This window comes from Heloderma suspectum, chromosome 5 (assembly GCF_057233095.1).
Source record: "Heloderma suspectum isolate Gila_16-S chromosome 5, 16-S_ref, whole genome shotgun sequence".
Taxonomy (NCBI): domain Eukaryota; kingdom Metazoa; phylum Chordata; class Lepidosauria; order Squamata; family Helodermatidae; genus Heloderma; species Heloderma suspectum.
Window position 1 is genome coordinate 23,366,554 of NC_139462.1, and position 17,735 is coordinate 23,384,288.

At 44.0% G+C, this 17,735-nt stretch overlaps 1 protein-coding gene across 8 annotated transcripts in view; it reads left to right on the forward strand.

The window, feature by feature from the left end:
- Positions 1-17,735, forward strand: part of AFF1 (ALF transcription elongation factor 1) — a 234,480-nt gene that overhangs the window by 117,539 nt on the left and 99,206 nt on the right. For all 8 annotated transcript variants that reach the window (XM_084855558.1, XM_084855561.1, XM_084855563.1 and 5 more), the window contains 3 exons: positions 12,292-12,336; positions 13,429-13,515; positions 14,918-14,954. In XM_084855558.1, coding sequence (XP_084711684.1) covers positions 12,292-12,336; positions 13,429-13,515; positions 14,918-14,954 — 169 coding nt within the window. The remainder of the gene's footprint in view (positions 1-12,291; positions 12,337-13,428; positions 13,516-14,917; positions 14,955-17,735) is intronic.

Below are 17,735 nucleotides of genomic sequence, written 5' to 3' on the forward strand. Positions count from 1 at the left end.
AATGGTTTCTATCCTGCCATTCAATTACAGATGGGTCCCCAAGGCAGCTTCCAATTTCTATTTAAAACATAAAAGTAAAAGTAAAGGTAAAGGTGTCCCCAACCAGTCGTGTCCGACTCTAGGGTGCGGTGCTCATCCCCGTTTCTAAGCCGAAGAGCCAGCGCTGTCCGAAGATGCTTCCGTGGTCATGTGGCCGGCATGACTGAACACCGAGGTGCACGGAACGCTGTTACCTTTCCCGCCGAGGCGGTACCTATTTATCTACTTGCAATTTCTTGCTTTTGAACTGCTAGGTTGGCAGAAGCTGGGACTGAAGATGGGAGCTCACTCCGTCACGCAGCACTCGGGTCTTGAACTGCTGACCTGCCGACCTTCCAGTCTGCAGTTCAGCGTCTTAACCACTAAGTCACCGCGGCCCCTTAAAACATACCATAAAACAAAACCACTAAAACAACGTAACAGACAGAAACACACATCACAGCAGAAAAAATTATTAAATGTAAATGCTCTTAAAAACCTGAGTAAACAGAATGTATGTGAGGTACTCTGTGTGTGTGTGTGTGTGTGTGTGTGTGTGTGTGTGCGCGCGCGCCCACCCGCCCGCGCGTGCGTGCATACACATACACACACACACACACACACACACACACATTTTTAGCCTAAAGAAGACCCAGCAACCGCTAGCTTTTTTATAAAGCTTCCCTTCCTTGTTTCCTGTAGGCAGTTGTTACTTGCCACAGGCAACCAGCAGAGTAAGTCTGAATTTAAAAACAAAAATATAAAAAACACATGTGCGTTCATGTACACAGATGTGGTGAAACTGTTTGAAGGAAGGTTCCATCTGTAGCTGGTGATCATAGTTTGGTAATGAGGGTGGCAGCACCTGCAACGGGTTGCATAGAAGGCCCCTGAGGGCCACAGGTTGCCTGTATGTGGCTTATGAGCAAGGCAGATCAAGAGAAAAGCATGTGTATGAGTGTGGGGATCCCCAATATGTTTGAGATTACCTGAGCAAAATGTTTTGAAGGGGGAAAACAAGATGGCTGCCCAGTAATTCCTAGAGCTGATAAGCTCTTCAAAATATGTCCATGGGACTGGATGTGGAGCCCATGTCTCCCTTGGCAACTCTTTACTCTTGCTCTAGACAGCTAGTCTCTCTCTGTAATGCAGGAATTCCTAGAATATTGATCTAAACTACCAACCATCTTACCACATCCTGCCCCCATGCTGGTACTGCAAAGAGTGGCTTCATAGAAGTGTCCATCCGTCAGGAAACTTCACCTCCATCTAAAAGATCTATGTGAATTCCTTACAAAATATGCAGGCTTGTGACTCAGTTCCCCTGTTTTGTTTCTGGTTGTACAGTAGTTCATTAAAAAAAAAAAAAAGTTTATTGGGTTCTACCCCTGACTGGGTATCTCTGGCTCTTAATTACGGGGTTATCTGTGGGCTGCGTGTGATGGCTGGGGGATTTGGGAGAAGAGAAAGCAATTCCGACACATGGGCCCTGTTCACATGTGACGTGAAGCCATGATGGTTAGGGAATTTGTGGTAACCACAGTGGCTTGTGTTTTGAGTATGGGGCTGGCTTACTGTTACATGTGATGGGCTCTCTGGGGGTTAAAACGGGCTCCAAGTGGTCTATAGCCCACAACCATAGAGACAGTGGCCTAGAGTGTCCCACACTTCTGGCGACACTCTAGCTGGCGCGGACTTTCTCTGTTGTTGCCGTTGCATAGCGATAGATGGACTGGCCAGTGCGCACGTTTTCGCAGTGTGAGGGCCACTGGGATCATCGGTGGCGGCAACAGGGGGCTGGTTAAGGTAAAAGTGGAGGGGGGATATGGGAACCATGTGCCGCCACATGGTTCCTGGTTGTGTGACGGGAGTGCACACCATGGTTTTGCTCACCACCCCCCCGCAGTTACCCGAACCAGTTACCCTAACTGCTCCTCTCCCGTGCGTGCCTGAACAAGCCCATGGTCAGTGCCTTGGTGGTTTTCACCTGTAGCAGAGCAAAGTCATTGAAGAATTAGCTCTGGGGCTGAGTTGAGTCTTGATTCAAATGAAGCCCTGGTCTTTGTGGCATTGGTCGTGCTGTCATAGATTACAATCTCTTCTCTTGTGAGGCCTGTGCTAAAGTTAGCCAGGCACACAGGAGTGAAATGAGGACACCACTGGCCGCTCTTGGGCCTAATTTCCCTTGCGTTTGTGGTAATCAAGCAAGCCCTGCAAAAAATGAAAATACAAAAATCCACACGGCAGTTCATCAAACATCTCCTTGAAATAAGTACATCCCAATGCCTGCAGCAAATGGAATTTAATAGAAACCAAATGCAGATGCCTTGACGGTCACTGATTTTTTTGAACTGACCCTTCAAAATGTTGCAAGGGTAGCTGCTTAGATCACTCTTCATTCTCCTCATAAAAGATGCAACTATTGACGAAGGAAAGGCAGTAATAGTAATATATTTAGATTTATAATCCACCCGCATTAAAAATTCCATCCAAAGAGAGAGAAAAAATGTAGTTTGGCCAAACTGAAAGAGCATTAAAAACCTCTCTGCGAGCACCACCTCTGACCCATGAAAGCTCTGTCCTTTCAGTGCCCTCACCTTTCAGAACATAGGAAGCTTTCTCCGCTGCTACCTGATTCTTTTTAAATGGAGATGCCCAGGATTATTCCTGGGACCTGCTGCATTGCAATAGATGTGCTCTTCCCACTGAGCCTGACAACCTGGCCTGGCTCAGTGTTGAGGGATACCCACATTCACATGAGCGGCTTTCTCTAGATATCACCCACTCTGCTTCTCACATCTCTTTCCAGGGAAACCCCTCCCTCCAGATTCCTTCCAAGCCAAACTGCCCCCCTCCATGAAATGCGGGGGTCATGGCTTGCTTCTAGGGTCGGCATCAGGGTAGGGATGGTAGGGCAACTGCCGAGGGCCCACACTCCAGCAGGGGCCCACTGCCAAGAGCCTCCTGGAGTTGCTCCTCTTGTTCTCCATTGCAACCTGATCACCTACCCCTTGCTATAGCCAGGTGAGAAGGAGGAGCATTAGATGTCACTGCCACTTGCTCACTGGCTCCGTGCCTGTCAAGCAAGCATGTGGTAACACTGGTGAGAGAGAGGATGAGGAGCAATAGCAGCTGGTGGCAAAGGTGGTGAGAAGGTAGACACACTGGAGCTGTTCATACAACACGCTAACCTACACTCAGTAGTTGTATGTAGGTTGTTTGAACTGTGGTTGTTTGTTGAAGCACAGGTTAGTGTGTTGTCTGAACGCAGCATGTTTTCTGCAGGGTGGGTCATTGTGTTGTCTGAATGTAACCAGGGTGGCTTGTTAACCATGGAGTGTGGCTTGTTAATCACTCTGAACAACCCAACAACAAACCATGGGTTCTCAAAATGGCTTGTTTGAGAAAAATAAGCCACACTGCATGGTTAACAAGCCACGCTGGCTGCGTTCAGACAACATGCTAACCCACAGTTCATCGAACAACCTGCAGTTCAAAACAACCCTCACTCAACCACGGAGTATGGGGCCAGTGTGTTGTGTGAACAACCCCACTGTGACAGAAGGGACCTATTGAAGGTACCTTGCCCAAGGGCCCTCAAAAGCCTGGGGCCTGCCCTGTTTGCCCCCAAACTAATCCTATGCTCTCACCTGGGGAAGACACCTTTTTCATAGTCTATGCACATGCATCGCATTCTCGTAGAGGAGTGCTGCCTCTGTTTTAACCTATTGTGCCTTCATCTTCTCCCTACTCATTTAAAGAATGCCCCCACATCCTATCTTCTTACTTCCCATCCCAATTAATGGACAAAATTTATATATTCCAGAGTCTTCGTAGTGAGATACTGCAGTCCACCCATAATAGTCATTGCGGGCATATTGTACAGCATCAAGACCCGCGTTGGAAGTGCATCACAGGCTGGAGAATATTTTAGCTCTGTGTCTGCATGTGTTGGCGGGGGGGGGTGTCCCCTGGAACAGAGCCTCAGACTTAGCCCTGGGAAATGACTTCAGCTGTGAACTCTCTGGGTGGGCTTAGGCTGAGCCAGAATCTCTCAGCCTCAATTCCCTGCCTGTAAAATGAGAGCGAGAGTGACCTTCCTCCAGGACAGGCAAGCAAGCAAACAAGCCATGTCAAACATTTCAGTCATGGAAACTGCTCTGTAAATTATTATTATTATTATTATTATTATTATTATTATTATTCACTCTTTTCCTAAGCACCTTTACTTAGAAGTCCCTTTCTTGTAATTTTAGGATTAACTTGCTTCCTGGTAAAAGTAATTAGGATTACAATAAATTATAAACATGGTGGAATCCAAACTGGGATTAGTGGACAACTGGTGGTTAACTTATAGTATTCATAATAAAATTAAAAGTTTAACCCGAGAAGTGAAACCTGACCTGCCATCTGCAATATGTTCATATGCTTAGAAAGGGAGAGCTAGCATAACAACTTTTCCATTTCCGTGCCTTTCTTGCCGTTTTTTGGGGGGGCGGGGGGGTTGCACTTTCTGGTTTTACGATTGCATTTTCAATTATTGTTTTTGCAAACAAGAGTGCTAACAAAGAATGGGGTGTTCAGTGTTTTAATGAGCTACACAAAAGCAAGCAGTAGTTATTGCAGGCAGCTTGCTGGCCATACATCTCCCTCCTCCATTTTCTGAACAAAGCAGTTCACTTTGTTGCTGCTGTTCTGTACAGTACAGTTAATTGTAGAAGCAATTAGTTATTTCATATGTTCTCTTCCTCCCCTCCTGCACAGCCGGAAGGAGAAGTTTGCTTCCACTTTTGCTTAACTGTGGTTTGTCGTGGGGTTCAGACCAACAAACAGTGGTAAACATAAACTATGGTTAGTTTCAAACAGGCCAACTTCAGCTATGGCTACTAAAGCTGAAACCAGCCTCACCCAACCTGGTGCCCTCCAGATATGTATCCCCCACATCTGACAGGGAGATGCTGGGAGTTGTAGTCCAACATATCTGGAGGACACCAGGTTGGGGGAGGCTGGTTTAAACCAACAGTTACATTACCTGTTCCAGGTCCAGATGGCCCAACAAGCTGTTGTTCATAGCAGAAGTAAAAACGTTCAAACTTTTCCCAGCTGTGCAGGACAAGGAGGCGGGAGTGCACAAATTTGAGGCTTGCTGTATGTCATTCTTGCTTGTTCACATCACACTAATCATTGATTTAGTATAATGTGTGAACGTGCTCTTGTCTTAAAAAGAAATATATTTAACCTTTTTCAAAAGAAATGTCTTAAATCAAGGTTACTAGTTACAACTGTTTTTAATATCTTTCAGCTTTGTAAATAGCCCAATATCTGCCATGTACATTTTCCAGTAATTTATAATCAAAGGATTCCTATATTCTGCTCCCTTTTCATTCCTGCCCAGTGGAAGATTCTGTGAAACTTGAAAGCTTGCATTCACCTACACCAGGTGTGAGGTCATCCAATAATAGATGCCATTTTACCTACTTTTCATATCTAATGTGCATCAAAGCAGGTCCCCTTTCTTTTATTGACTGGTTCTGCAAGTTAATCAAAGGGAGAAAACTCAAAGCTTTAAATGGGAATAACCCTTCAGATGGGCTCATAAAAGCCACACAGGGAGTACTCTGCACAGCACCCCTTAGTGTAGAAACTGAGGTCGCCACCTTCTCTGTGATATAACAAACTATTTTGAATCCAGGGGATTTTATTGCTTTATGGGTGATGGAAATGGCACAGTATATTTGCCACATTCAGGAGTAACAAGAGAGGTCTGCTGTTTGTTTAAGTGCTGTTTGTAGCATAGTGAAGAGCTAATGTGGCCTAGTGGTTAAAACAATGAAAGGTTAGCTGGGAAGTCCCTGGTTCGAATCTCACCTTATCCAGCAACTCACTGGGTGGTCTTTGACACATCTCTACATCTCTGAGGACTATGGACTATATAATATTAAGAAGTAGTGTATGTTTTTTTTGGTTTTCCCTGCCTGTGCTACAGATCAGCTTTTTCCTCCAAGTTCAGATAATGGGGGGGGGGGGATAATCAAATTCATAGGACCCTCTCTGTTATACCCCCTAGTTTAACCAAATAATGCTCCCCCCAGTAGCCTTTTAAAAACATTAGCTAAGGTTGCTGCAGCAAAAGAGGACCACCACCCTTCCTGTAATTCAGGCATTGCTCTAATTCACCCGTTTGAGTGAGCAGTTGCTAATGTTATATTTAAAATGGTCAGCTCAAACACACGACGGGTATTCAGATAATTGCGGGGGGGGGGGGGAGAGAAGCCATCATGCTTTCCCCTTCCGTCTGCATGCCCACCCTTCATTTACATAATTACGCTGTGCAGCGCAGATTGGTGTGTCGTCCAAACTCAGCATGTGGTGCGGTGGGGATGGCTTCGTACCCCCCTACAACGCCTACTGCAAGTCGTGGGTTGTAGGGTGGGTACAAAGCCAGCCACACCATGCACTGAGCTCGGACAACATGGCAATCTGCACTGCAGCATGGGTAATTATGTAAACCATGGGCATGGGCTTGGGGAGAAGCCACCATGGCTTCTTTTCCCCCCATGATCGTCCGGACACAGACAGTGGACCAGGATACATGATTGCTGGCCACCACCATGGGTTAAATAAGCCATGCGGTACATGTGAACCCGGCAGAAACCATGGGCTGCATAGGGTTCTGGGGTGGCTTGTCAACCGTGGCAACAAGCCACCATGCCTGGGTTAGCACGTCACAATAAGCTGCAGTGACTTCCCGCCATTGTTTGAATATTCACGGTGGTGGCTGGCACACACTGCAATCTACCCTGGCTTATTTTAGCCAGGGTGGGCGCCAACAGTCATGGGAACTGGGTTGCCAGGGAAATTTACATAATTACCCTTAGCAGTGCAGTTTGGGCTGCAGTAGGATTGTTAACTGCCTGCCAATTGTGCAAACCCGGTTTGTGGCTTCCGCTGTCATGGTAAAAAGATAAAATATTACCTATTGAAAATATGTAATTTCTGAAAATAAAATATATTCTGCCTAGAAATATTGGGGGGGGGGGTTGTGCTAGCTTTGTATTCACAAGACAGACCACGAAATGGTTCTCCCTGTTACTGGGTTTTTTTAACCACTTGAGACCATGAATTTTGAAAGTGAACCCTGGTGATCTGAGAGAGAACTGCATAAGAACACTGTGATGATCTTGTGTGACTGCCATTATTTTTAATGGGTCTGGTATAGAAGAACCTAAATTGTGACTATGCCAGTCTTTTTCTAGGCTTTGAGGTCTCTTACAAGATCCAGGTACAATAGGGTAGGTATATTTTAAATCATTTCCTGATCAGAGACTTCAGCTTGCAGTTGCTGAGCATCCTCAGCAACAGCAATTGTGGAGACTTCAGCTCCACAGTTCATAAGTATCTACATTGAAACGCATCCAAGTATTTTTTTTTCTGATGTAAAGAGCTAATTTGAACATCAAAGAGAGGACCATTGAAGCTATTCTGCTAGAAGACCCTGCTACTTGACCCATGGTTGAAGGCCAGCTGTGGTAGCCCAAGGGTACATTTCAGTATTTGCATTTATTCTGACTATATTTTGGAATTTATGCTGAAAGCAACGTTGATGTTTTCCAGTGGACATGCTTTAAGGTTGAACAGTAGATTGAAGTCTTTCTTATGCACTGCAATTAATGTCTTTGGCTTAGCTTGCAAGTAAGTTATGTTCATGAGACATTTGACTTGAAGCAGTGCGGCAGCCAGGGTTGAGCAAAACATATCCTAAATTGCAAACAAGCTAAGGTTTTGCATGGAACTGTGATGTAGCAGTTTAGGCTTTGCAAAGTTTTGCAAGCTGTCTTGCAAAGGCCAAAGGCTTTGGGAAATATCAGCAAAGGTGAAACTGATTGGAACAGATGTGAAGTCCCAGGAATATGAATTGAGTGGGTTTAAAAAAAAAGTATACTGCATCACATGGTGACTTGCAGAATTCCATAGGAAAGATAGACAGCTCCCTGCTACCAACGGGTTTACAATCTAAAAAAATAATGGAGATAGTGATAGAGGGAGTGAGGAAGAGACAAGGATATGCTGAGGTGCATTTCACCACCATGAAATTTTATATTTCAAGTAAATCAGTGTAGACAGAAGCAGCTACATATACTTAACAGTTGGGAATGAAGAGTCATGGTTTAAGACAAAGGCCAAATGGGAAATGTGGATTATGATTAAGGATTTGAAGGAAGAGAGAGATGGCATGACGTACATGTTCAAGAAGGGAGTTCTATGAGAAAGGGATGGCAAGGGGGAACGGATGGAATCGTTTATATGAACAATGAGACTTTTGGTCAGCTGAGCCATCACCAGTAGGGACATATTGATCTAGTTCACACAACACAACAAGCCCCAGAGTATGGGTTGTTGAATCTTGTGTTGTGTGAACTGAGCCACCCTAACAAATCACAGTTTGTTAACCATGAACAACCCAGAGTTCACAAACCATGTATTCTCTTTGTGTTTTGTTTGTGGTTAATACTGTGGTTTGTTAGCATGGCTGGGTTCACACAACAAAGCGACCCACGATTCAGTGATAACCCATGATTCAACGACAACACATACTCAACTCATACTATGGCTTGTTGTTGTGGGAACCTAGCCGATGAGAAACAATGGTGGGACAAGGCTGTGGGAAGTTTCAAAGTTAAGAACAATGAGTCTGTGCTGGATACAGAAGGGGATGAGAAGCCAGTGACTAGACAGTGTCGGCAGAAGGGACTATAGCTCAGTTTTGGCGCCTGCTTTGAATGCAGAAGGTCCCACTTTCAATACTGGGCAACTCCAGGGTTTGCTTTTAAAGGTCAGATAGCAGACAATATGGAAAAAAACACACACCACTCTGCTTAACATTCTGGGAAGCTGCAGCTACTCAGAGTACACAGTGCTGGGTTGGGTGAACAAATAGTTTGACCTGTATAACTTTATACGTTATTTGATAAGTAGTTTGACTTGTAGTTTGATACGTTCCAGTGAAGGGAAGGGATTTTAAGAGGGATGTCACATGGACTGAGTGAGTGGAGAAGGGAATTATTTTGGCCATGGAGTTTTGGATAGAGGTGAGAGTACAGATAAGTGGAAGATTGGAGGCCAGAGAGTAGGTTGCAGTAGTCAAGGCAGAAAGGTGACTGACGCAGGAAACACAGTTCCAGCCAAGAGAACCGAGAGGAATGAGCGGGCTGGTGATGTTTTGAAAGCCTGTATAGGGACAAGCATGAAGCACTATGGCTTGGCAATATTTTTTTTGGCGGGGGGGTGGCAAGGGAGAGAGAAGGATATAGTCAGTAGATATGAACAATTGCAATTCAGGCTTGGAAGGAAAGATGAACTCTGCAGTCTTCTGCTTGAAGACTTTTAAGTTAGTGGCGCAGTACCTTAGGCCTAGGGGCCAAATACGGCCTGCTTGGGGTCTCAATCTGGCCTTTCAGGGTTCCTCAGAAAGCCACCTTCCCTGGCCCCACCACCTTCTTCCTTTCCTGGCTTTTGTGCAATTTTTCCTTTCATTCTAAAAGGCTGAAATGCCTCTCCTAAGGCTTAGTTACTGGCAGTAGGAGTTTTAAACTTTCATTTTTGGCCCTGCCTCTTTTGCCTTTGGATTCACCCCTCTTGCCTTCAGCCCTGCCCACCACTGGAGTATGCTCCCCCCCCCGAAAGCTTCTCTGAAATGGAATTTCATACCCTCATGCTGAAGTGAGATTCAACACCCCTGCTTTAAATATGTAGAATAAAGTATGTGCTTTAAGTAGATGTTGGATGTCCGTCACCAGGAAATCTCGCCCTTTGGGGGCTTGCTGGATTTCTGCGGTGCCCATGACTCTGCTTGCATTTGCAAGACGAGACACAGGTTTTCCCTTAAATCCAGGAACTTTTTCTGGGTGTTTTTATTTGCACAAATAGAAATTTGCGCAAATTGCAGCTGAAATCTGCATAATTTGTGCAAATTTTGGCTGTAATTTGCACACATTTCCACTGTAATTTGCATAATTTACACAGATTGCGGGCACAAATTACAGCTGAGATTTGCACAAATTAAACAAACTGCAGGTGAATTTTTTGCAAATTTCTATTTATGCAATTAAAAAAACACACACCGGGAAATCTGTAAACTGGCCCAACTCAATGCACACTCAATGAGCTGAAGTCTGAAGGGCTGAGCTGATGAAAGATCAGCAAACTCCACCCCCAGGACAGATTGCTCTGACATCCCTACTTTAAACAACTCTGACAGAGTGAGCTGCTGTAATCAGTATTTGGGGATCCATCCACCATATTTTGATGGGATCTTTGTAATTTGGGATACATGTCCTAGACTTTTAAATTCTGCATTCACTATGGGCCTAGAGAGCATAAACTGCAGTTGGACAGCAATTAAACAGACAGGATGTAACATGCATTTGCTTGGATAACAAACACATTTGCCATTGGACCCTGTGGTCCCAGGATTTGTGGAGGAGACTATTCATACTTCTCCCTAAAAATATAGCCCAAGTAAAGAAACCTTGGCTTCCACTTGTGCAGATGGCACCATCAGCAATTTGAAAAATAAGTGTGGTGGTCAATTTAAAGACTATTCAAAGCATTTTAAACCTGCTCTTCAGTTAAAAGGTTCCCAGACTGCTAGAACTGAGAGATAGCATTCTTTGTGATCTTAGGTTAGAAGAAAGAAAAAGATTAGTTATTACCTGACATCTGGGAGCCCCCTCTGACCATTGGCTGAGCTGGTGTGATGTCATGGAATGTTTGCACTGAGAGGGAAGGCTCTCATTTACAGATGTTTGACAACTGGTGCACCTAAATGTGAGGGAAGTGGGATGTTAGTTTGATGCCCGCTTAATACTGGATCTAGAGCCTGGAGAGTTGGCAGTGTGACTGACTGCTCCTAGTCAGAATAGTCAGCAGGATGAAAAAACAGGGCCTGAGGTAAAAGGGAAAGGGGGTAAGTAGAGGAAGGCAATTGAGGTAAGGGGTCAGATATGTGGAATGAGCAAGGGAAAACCCCTACACACAGTCTGGGGAAACTATGATGACTGCTGGAAAGTGGTTGAGGGGGAGAGACCAAAGAAACTGGGATAGAGTCTCCAGAAAGCCAAGAAATGGTTCAGAAATAATCCACCAAATGCCGGCTTTAGATCTCTAGTGTCGCACTTGACACTCTGATAGTGTGATCATTTGTTTAGTTTTATGGAGGATAAGGCTGTCGATGGCTACTAGTCCCGATGGCTCTATGCTCCCTCCAGTATCAGAGGCAGGATGCCTATGTACACCAGTTGCTGGGGAACGTGGGCGGGAGGTTGCTGTTGCACTCATGTCCGGCTTGTGGGTTTTCCATGGGCAGCTGGTTGGCCCTGTGTGAACAGAATGCTGGACTAAATGGATCCTTGCTCTGATCCAGCATGATGGTTCTTATGGTCGGTCTGTCTGTCTGTCTAAACAAATAAACTTCTTATTCGGGGGATTTGTCTTCCACTGCTTTCCCCAAGCCTGGAACTACCAACAGCATAGCTTACTGTTGGGTGTTAAAATGCTAGCTAAATGTCGAATTAATGTGTGGAAGTCTAGCTGAGACTTGCCTTCTTCTCTCCTGTGAGTGAACATTATTCTGTCTGCACAAAGCCAAAGCATTTAAGCTTTGCGTGGGTGTGATGAACAAAAGTGAATTTTTAAGTGTTTCTGTAACAAAGTGATGGGTGTGTCATAAAGGTCTTGTGGGAGAATACCTTGGTTATATTCATGCTAGCCTTATTCCTCAAAGGACCAGTCTCCTGTGGTGATTACTTTGTGTGATTCCTAGCCAGTGGCAAAAATTGTTAACTACAGCAATGGCATGTAGGAGGTTCTTCCCTCTTACAATGCGAGCACCAGCACTGGATATGAGGTGCCACCCTGATGTTCAGGAATTCCCATTGCTATGGGTATGCACAACCTCCACAGCCTATCTAGACAAGCAGCCCCCGCAGTTGTTGGCTGATGGTAGATCAACCCACTATAGTCTACCAGTGACTTGGGGGTGTGGCTTAATTGAGGAGAGGAAAGTCTCCCCTGGGAACACAGACAGGGAAAGGAAGTCCCACCCCTGAACAGACCTGCTCATAGCGGTGTTCATAAATCCCATGTTTTCTGTCACAATACATGATATAAATAAAATAGCTGTCTAAGCAAATCTTTGAATTGCAGTTTACATTTCTGCTTGTAAATGTGCGCCAGTCCATGGAATAACCACTTTTTTCTCCCTGGTATTTTCAGCAGTCTTTCTCCAATGAAGTCCATTGTGTTGAAGAAATTTTAAAGGTGAGTGTATAGCTGGTGATCAGCACGTGCTTTAAGAGATAGATTTGGATAGCAAACCCAATTATTTCTGCTATAAAGGGCAGAGCTGCTTCTTTCCTGCTTCTTTAGCTACAGGGCGTAAATTCAAAGGTTGTTTCTCTATCCAAAGCAATAAGGTTCTCTTTAAAAAAAAGAGAGAGTGTGCTACTCGCCCTCAGTATTTCAATAATAGATTCAAAACAATATAATGTGTTTAATTTTTTTTAAGACTTGCTAGCCATGGGTAAGAAGCATTAGGTCCACATGAAACTGTGTGGTGTAGTGTTTAGAGTGTTGAACCAGGTCTTGGGAAACCCAGGTTGTGATCCCCACTCTGCCATGAAGCTCACTAGGTGACTTTAGGCCTGTTATTATGAGGATAAAAATGGAGAGGAGGAGGATCATTTATGCTGCCTTGAGTTCCTTGCAAGAGGAAAAAAGGCAGAACGTAAATGTAATAATAATAATTAAAAAATAAATGTAACATACCAGGAACTTACTGGCAATAGAAAGCTTAGTGTTACATCCAGACCTGGTCTCTTAGCTTGTCTCTTCACCTAATAAGCCAGAATCTTGAAGCCAACTACAAATCCTGGCTTCAAACTCGGTTTGTAAGTTCCTGGTTACTTTAGCTGCTCCGGCTTGCAGGAGGAGTCAAGTGGGAGTGATCAGGCAGTGCGCATCAGTGCACTTGCTGATTGCCAGTAAGCAAGAATTCTGAGCAATTCTGACTTAGCATTTCGTGCAAACGCAGCCACATTGTCAGTACTACTCCATACTAACCTAAGTCCCATTCAATTCAGTGGGTCTGCTGTACATAGAACTAACATTGGATACTACCCAACATATTGCTGCTGGGAAAATTCATCCCCGCCCCCACTGTGAGAATTGCAGCCAAACTCAGAGGGAACAGAGAATTCTGAGAGGGGCAGCAGATAATGCCAGTGACCCTGCTAATACAACAGTCCTGCCGCTGTGTCCCTGTGAGCCCTGGCTCCACTATGCCACTGCTGGGGAAATGAGTGAAATAGGAATGAAGAGTTGAGTGTCATCTTCTCAAATTTTTTTTTCTAGGAAATGACCCATTCATGGCCACCTCCTTTGACAGCCATCCATACCCCTAGCACAGCTGAGCCGTCGAAGTTTCCTTTTCCTGCAAAGGTAAGCAAAAATAAAAAATAGACGTGTTTTGTTCGTTTGCTTAGAACTAATCAATTACAATGTATATATCTTTCCACGCAGTTCTAGTATTTGCCACATTTTCAGATGTAGGGAAAAAGCTGAAATTAAAAAAATAAAACAATGATTGCAAAAATATATATATTTTCCATGGACACTGGGGCCAGAGCTTTCTCTCTGCCTTGATTTGATTTGTGTGGGTTTCAGATGTGTGCGTCTGTAATCATCTATGTTTAGGTACAATTTTGTATACTTTACATACAACGTACGATAAAATAAAAACAGCATGTCTTTTACTTAAAGGTAGGTAGTCCTAGGAGGCAGGAGAATGTAATTTTTGTAGAGCAGAATGTCAGAATTCTTATTGTCCTCAGGCAGGTGCTGTGAAAACCTAACCACTTAGCAATACTATATTTCTTTACAGTGTTCAAAGAACGTCCATAATGCCTCAGTTTCATTGCTTCATGTTAATTATCTCAAGGTCCCCACCCCCTCAAACAATTTTGCCCTTTCTCCTTTGCTATCCCTTATGCCTGCAACTGCCCCCCCCCCCCCGAACACTGCTTGATCTCACCTCTCTCAATTTCCTTCAATTTCCTCCTTAAAGCCACCTTTTCCGTGGAGCCTTTTGACACAACCTCTTAGTCCTGGTACTGTACTAATTTTGTAAACCACCCTGAAGAGCAGTATTTAAATTTATATATATATTTTAAAAAAGCTAAAGTATGTGCAACTGAAATAAATATGTATGACTGAAATACCTCCTCTTTCCCTGTGTAAGAGGGAATAGGTCTATTACATTCTCATAGGTCTGGAGGAGCGTAATGTCAACATTACCCAGAAGGTTGAAATGTTTTAAAATACAGTTTTAAAAATTATTCCGAAGTGAAAGCTTTGCAAGTGATGATCTTTGACTTTGCTTATTCTACCTTGAGTGTATGTAATCATTGTCCCTATATGGTTACGACCATGTGTTTTTGTTTGCATGTAAATTTTCCTTTTATTTGTAAAGGAATGAAAATGGTCTCTGGACTAAGTTTAAATAAACTATATTTACCTATCGATCTGTTCTTTCCCTGTTTAACCCTGCCTTCATTTTCTTTTCTTCCTTCTGTTTCACCTGTGTTATATTTTTGATTGTAAGGTCCTTGGGGCAGGGATCTGTCCTCTTGTAATTTGTAATAAGCCATGCAATTTAATGGTACTGTATAAATAAGAAGAATCCTTATGGCAGTCATGTAATTATTATCCCCATATTGCAGATGGGAGGGCTGAGGCTGAGAAAAATTGACTTGATTAAGTCCACCTTTTTAATTCTTGACAGAGTTCAGAGCTCGGTCTCTTAGCTACTATGCTCACCATAAATCTTCATTTTTTTCCCTAGGAAACCCAGCATGCTGGATCCGTAATACAGAGCCAGAGTGAGTAAGACAACTGAAAAAAACAAACAAATGTGGTTGCTTGGATATAACCTGCTGTGTCCTGCTGCTATGTGTTCATTCCAACAGGGACTACACAAAAAATCCTGTTCAAGCTCAGGAATAACCTGAGCTGTGCTAGTAACTTGATAAAATGAAAATAAATGAAAGTAGGCTGCACAATAGCAGTGTCTAGGTCCGTCAGCCCAGTGTGTGTGTGTAATATGTGTTGTAAACATGCCTGTATACATAATTATTCGTTAACTTGTAAACAGAAATGTTCATACGCACCAAAAGGGTTTAATCATAGAGTAGCAGGGGTCCTTGTAAGCCTTCTAACCCAACCCCACGCTTGATGCAGGAAATCCAGAGTTGTATCCGGTGTTGGTCCTACTTAGAGTAGACCCATTGAAATGAATGGAAAGTTAGGCTTTGACCCAGAGCTGGAGCATCCCCAACAGATGGCTGTCCAGCCTCTGAAGACCTCTGTTTAATTGGTTCCATTGTTGGAACTGCCCTTACAGTTGAGAAGTTTCCTCTAATATTTAATCAAAATCTACCCTATGGTAAAATGTGTCAATTAGATATAGTCCTGCTCTCTGGGGCTGCAGAGAACAAGTTTTTGCCCTTTTCTGCTTGACAGCCCTTCAGGTATTTCAAGAGTGCTATTCTTTCCCTCCTGAGCCTTCTCTTCTCCAGTCTAAACATACTTCATTTCTTCAACCTTTCTCCCTGGGTTTGTTTTCTATACCTCCAAATGCATTCTAGTTTGTCTATATCCTTCTTAAAGTGTGGCAAACAAAGTTTCGCTAATGAAAAATAAAGTGGAACTATTACTTCCTATGACTTGGAAACTATGGTTCTGATAATGCAGCCTGAAATCCCTTTAGCCCTTTTTTTTTGCATCTGTGTCACACTGCAGATTCATATGCAGCTTGTGATTAAGGAGCATCCCAAAATCCCTTTCACATGTACAGCTGCCTGTGCATTTGATCTCTCACCCCCCAAATGCAGAACTTTTGCATTTGTTTTTGTTGAATTGCATTTTGTTTGTTTTGGACGAACTTTCCATTTTATTAAGGTCATTTTGAACAATATTCCTGTCTTACATCAGCTGTCCCTCCCAGTTTTGTGTCATCTGAGAATGCAATAAGGATTCCCTCCTCCCCTTCAGCTAAGTCTGGATTGGGAAGCCTTCAGCCTACGAGCAGCCTCTGTGCAGGTGGCACAGTGAGAGATAAAGAGAGACGGGATGGCAGAGAAGAGTGAGAGTGCTATGCAATCCTGCAGTGCTCAAATTCCCTCCACTTTTTGCCTCTGGCTCCTCCCAGAATTGTCTGCAGCTCTCGACTGACTGTTCCTGTGGGTCAATGGCCCTATATAGGAAAATGGTGCTCCACCTAGATTTGATAAAATTCGGAACTGTACTGATAGAGTCCAGCCACACCCCACTTGGAATCTCCCTACAATTTAATGAGGTACCAGTTTAATCTCAGCTATACTGGTAACTTGATAAAAAAAAGAGATAAGATTAGTCTGGCAGGATTTATTCTTGATTAACCCAATTATTCTTGATTATACTAGTCACTGCATTGTTACCAAGATGCTTAGAAACTCTTTATATAAAATCAGGAAAAGTGGGCTGTGTTCTCTAGCAGTAACTGGACTTTTTAAAGCAGGGGGTGCACAACATGCAGCCTGTGGGCTGAATGTGGCCCGCACAGTCCCCCAGTCCAGCCCCCACAGCCCGCTGAAATTTAGGGGAGCCCCCAAAATAATTTTTAAACGTTTTTCTTCTTTTTTACATACAGAATGGTGTCCCAAGCTCCTACAAAGCACCAAAAGGGTAGATTACCTTTTTGCAAGCTAATTTTACATTTTGGAACTTGATAGCAGCTACAAAGCCCCCAAAGGGTCAAAATTAGTTTGCAAGTAAGCTAGTTTTTATCCCTTAGGCTCTCCGTAGCAGCTACGGATGCCATTTTGTTTTTCTTTTCTCCCCCCCCCCACAGTTTTGGGGATCCATGGTTGTCAGGGGTGCTTCCCAGACTTCCCGAAGTTTCCCACCCCTGCTCTAAAGGGTCATCAAGAGTTTCATATGGAGATGATTGAGACTCAGTAGTGGGGCCATGAGCACTCCAGTAGCACTTGGGCAGAGGCTGAGTCCCAGCTATTGTTGTGACTGGGTTTACAAGTTACCCAGAATTGTGTAGTTACCACCATTCCTTGTAACTTCTAGACTGGAGGTGTTGAACTTCAGGCCTGGGGGACCCAATCTGTCTCTCCAGAGTTCCCCAGATGCCCATGCCCCATTTCCCATGCCACCAAGTGGTTCCCACTTACCCCACTCCCAATCATTTGTTGGTTTCCAACAGCTTTTGTGCAGTTTTTCCCCCTATTCTAAAACGTTGAGATGCTTTCCCTAAGCCTTGGTTGCTGGCAGGAAGAGCTTTAAGCTAAAATATGCCTGCATTTTTGGCCCTGCTCTTTTGCCTTAGGCTCTACTGCTTTTACTTTCATCCTTACCCACTATTAGAATGCATCCCACTCCCAAAAAAGCTTCACAAAATGGATTTTGGACCCCAGGCAGAAAGAGGTTCTGCACCCCTGGATCTTCCCACATGGTTAAGTTAGACCACATGGCTAATGCTCCTGTATCTATGGCAGCCTTCTCCAACCTGATGCCCTCCATGCTGTCCAGATGCTAGGACCTGTAGCTCAACACATCTGAAGGGCACCAGGTTGGAGAAGGCTAGCCTGTAGCTACTGGGTCACAAGCATGGC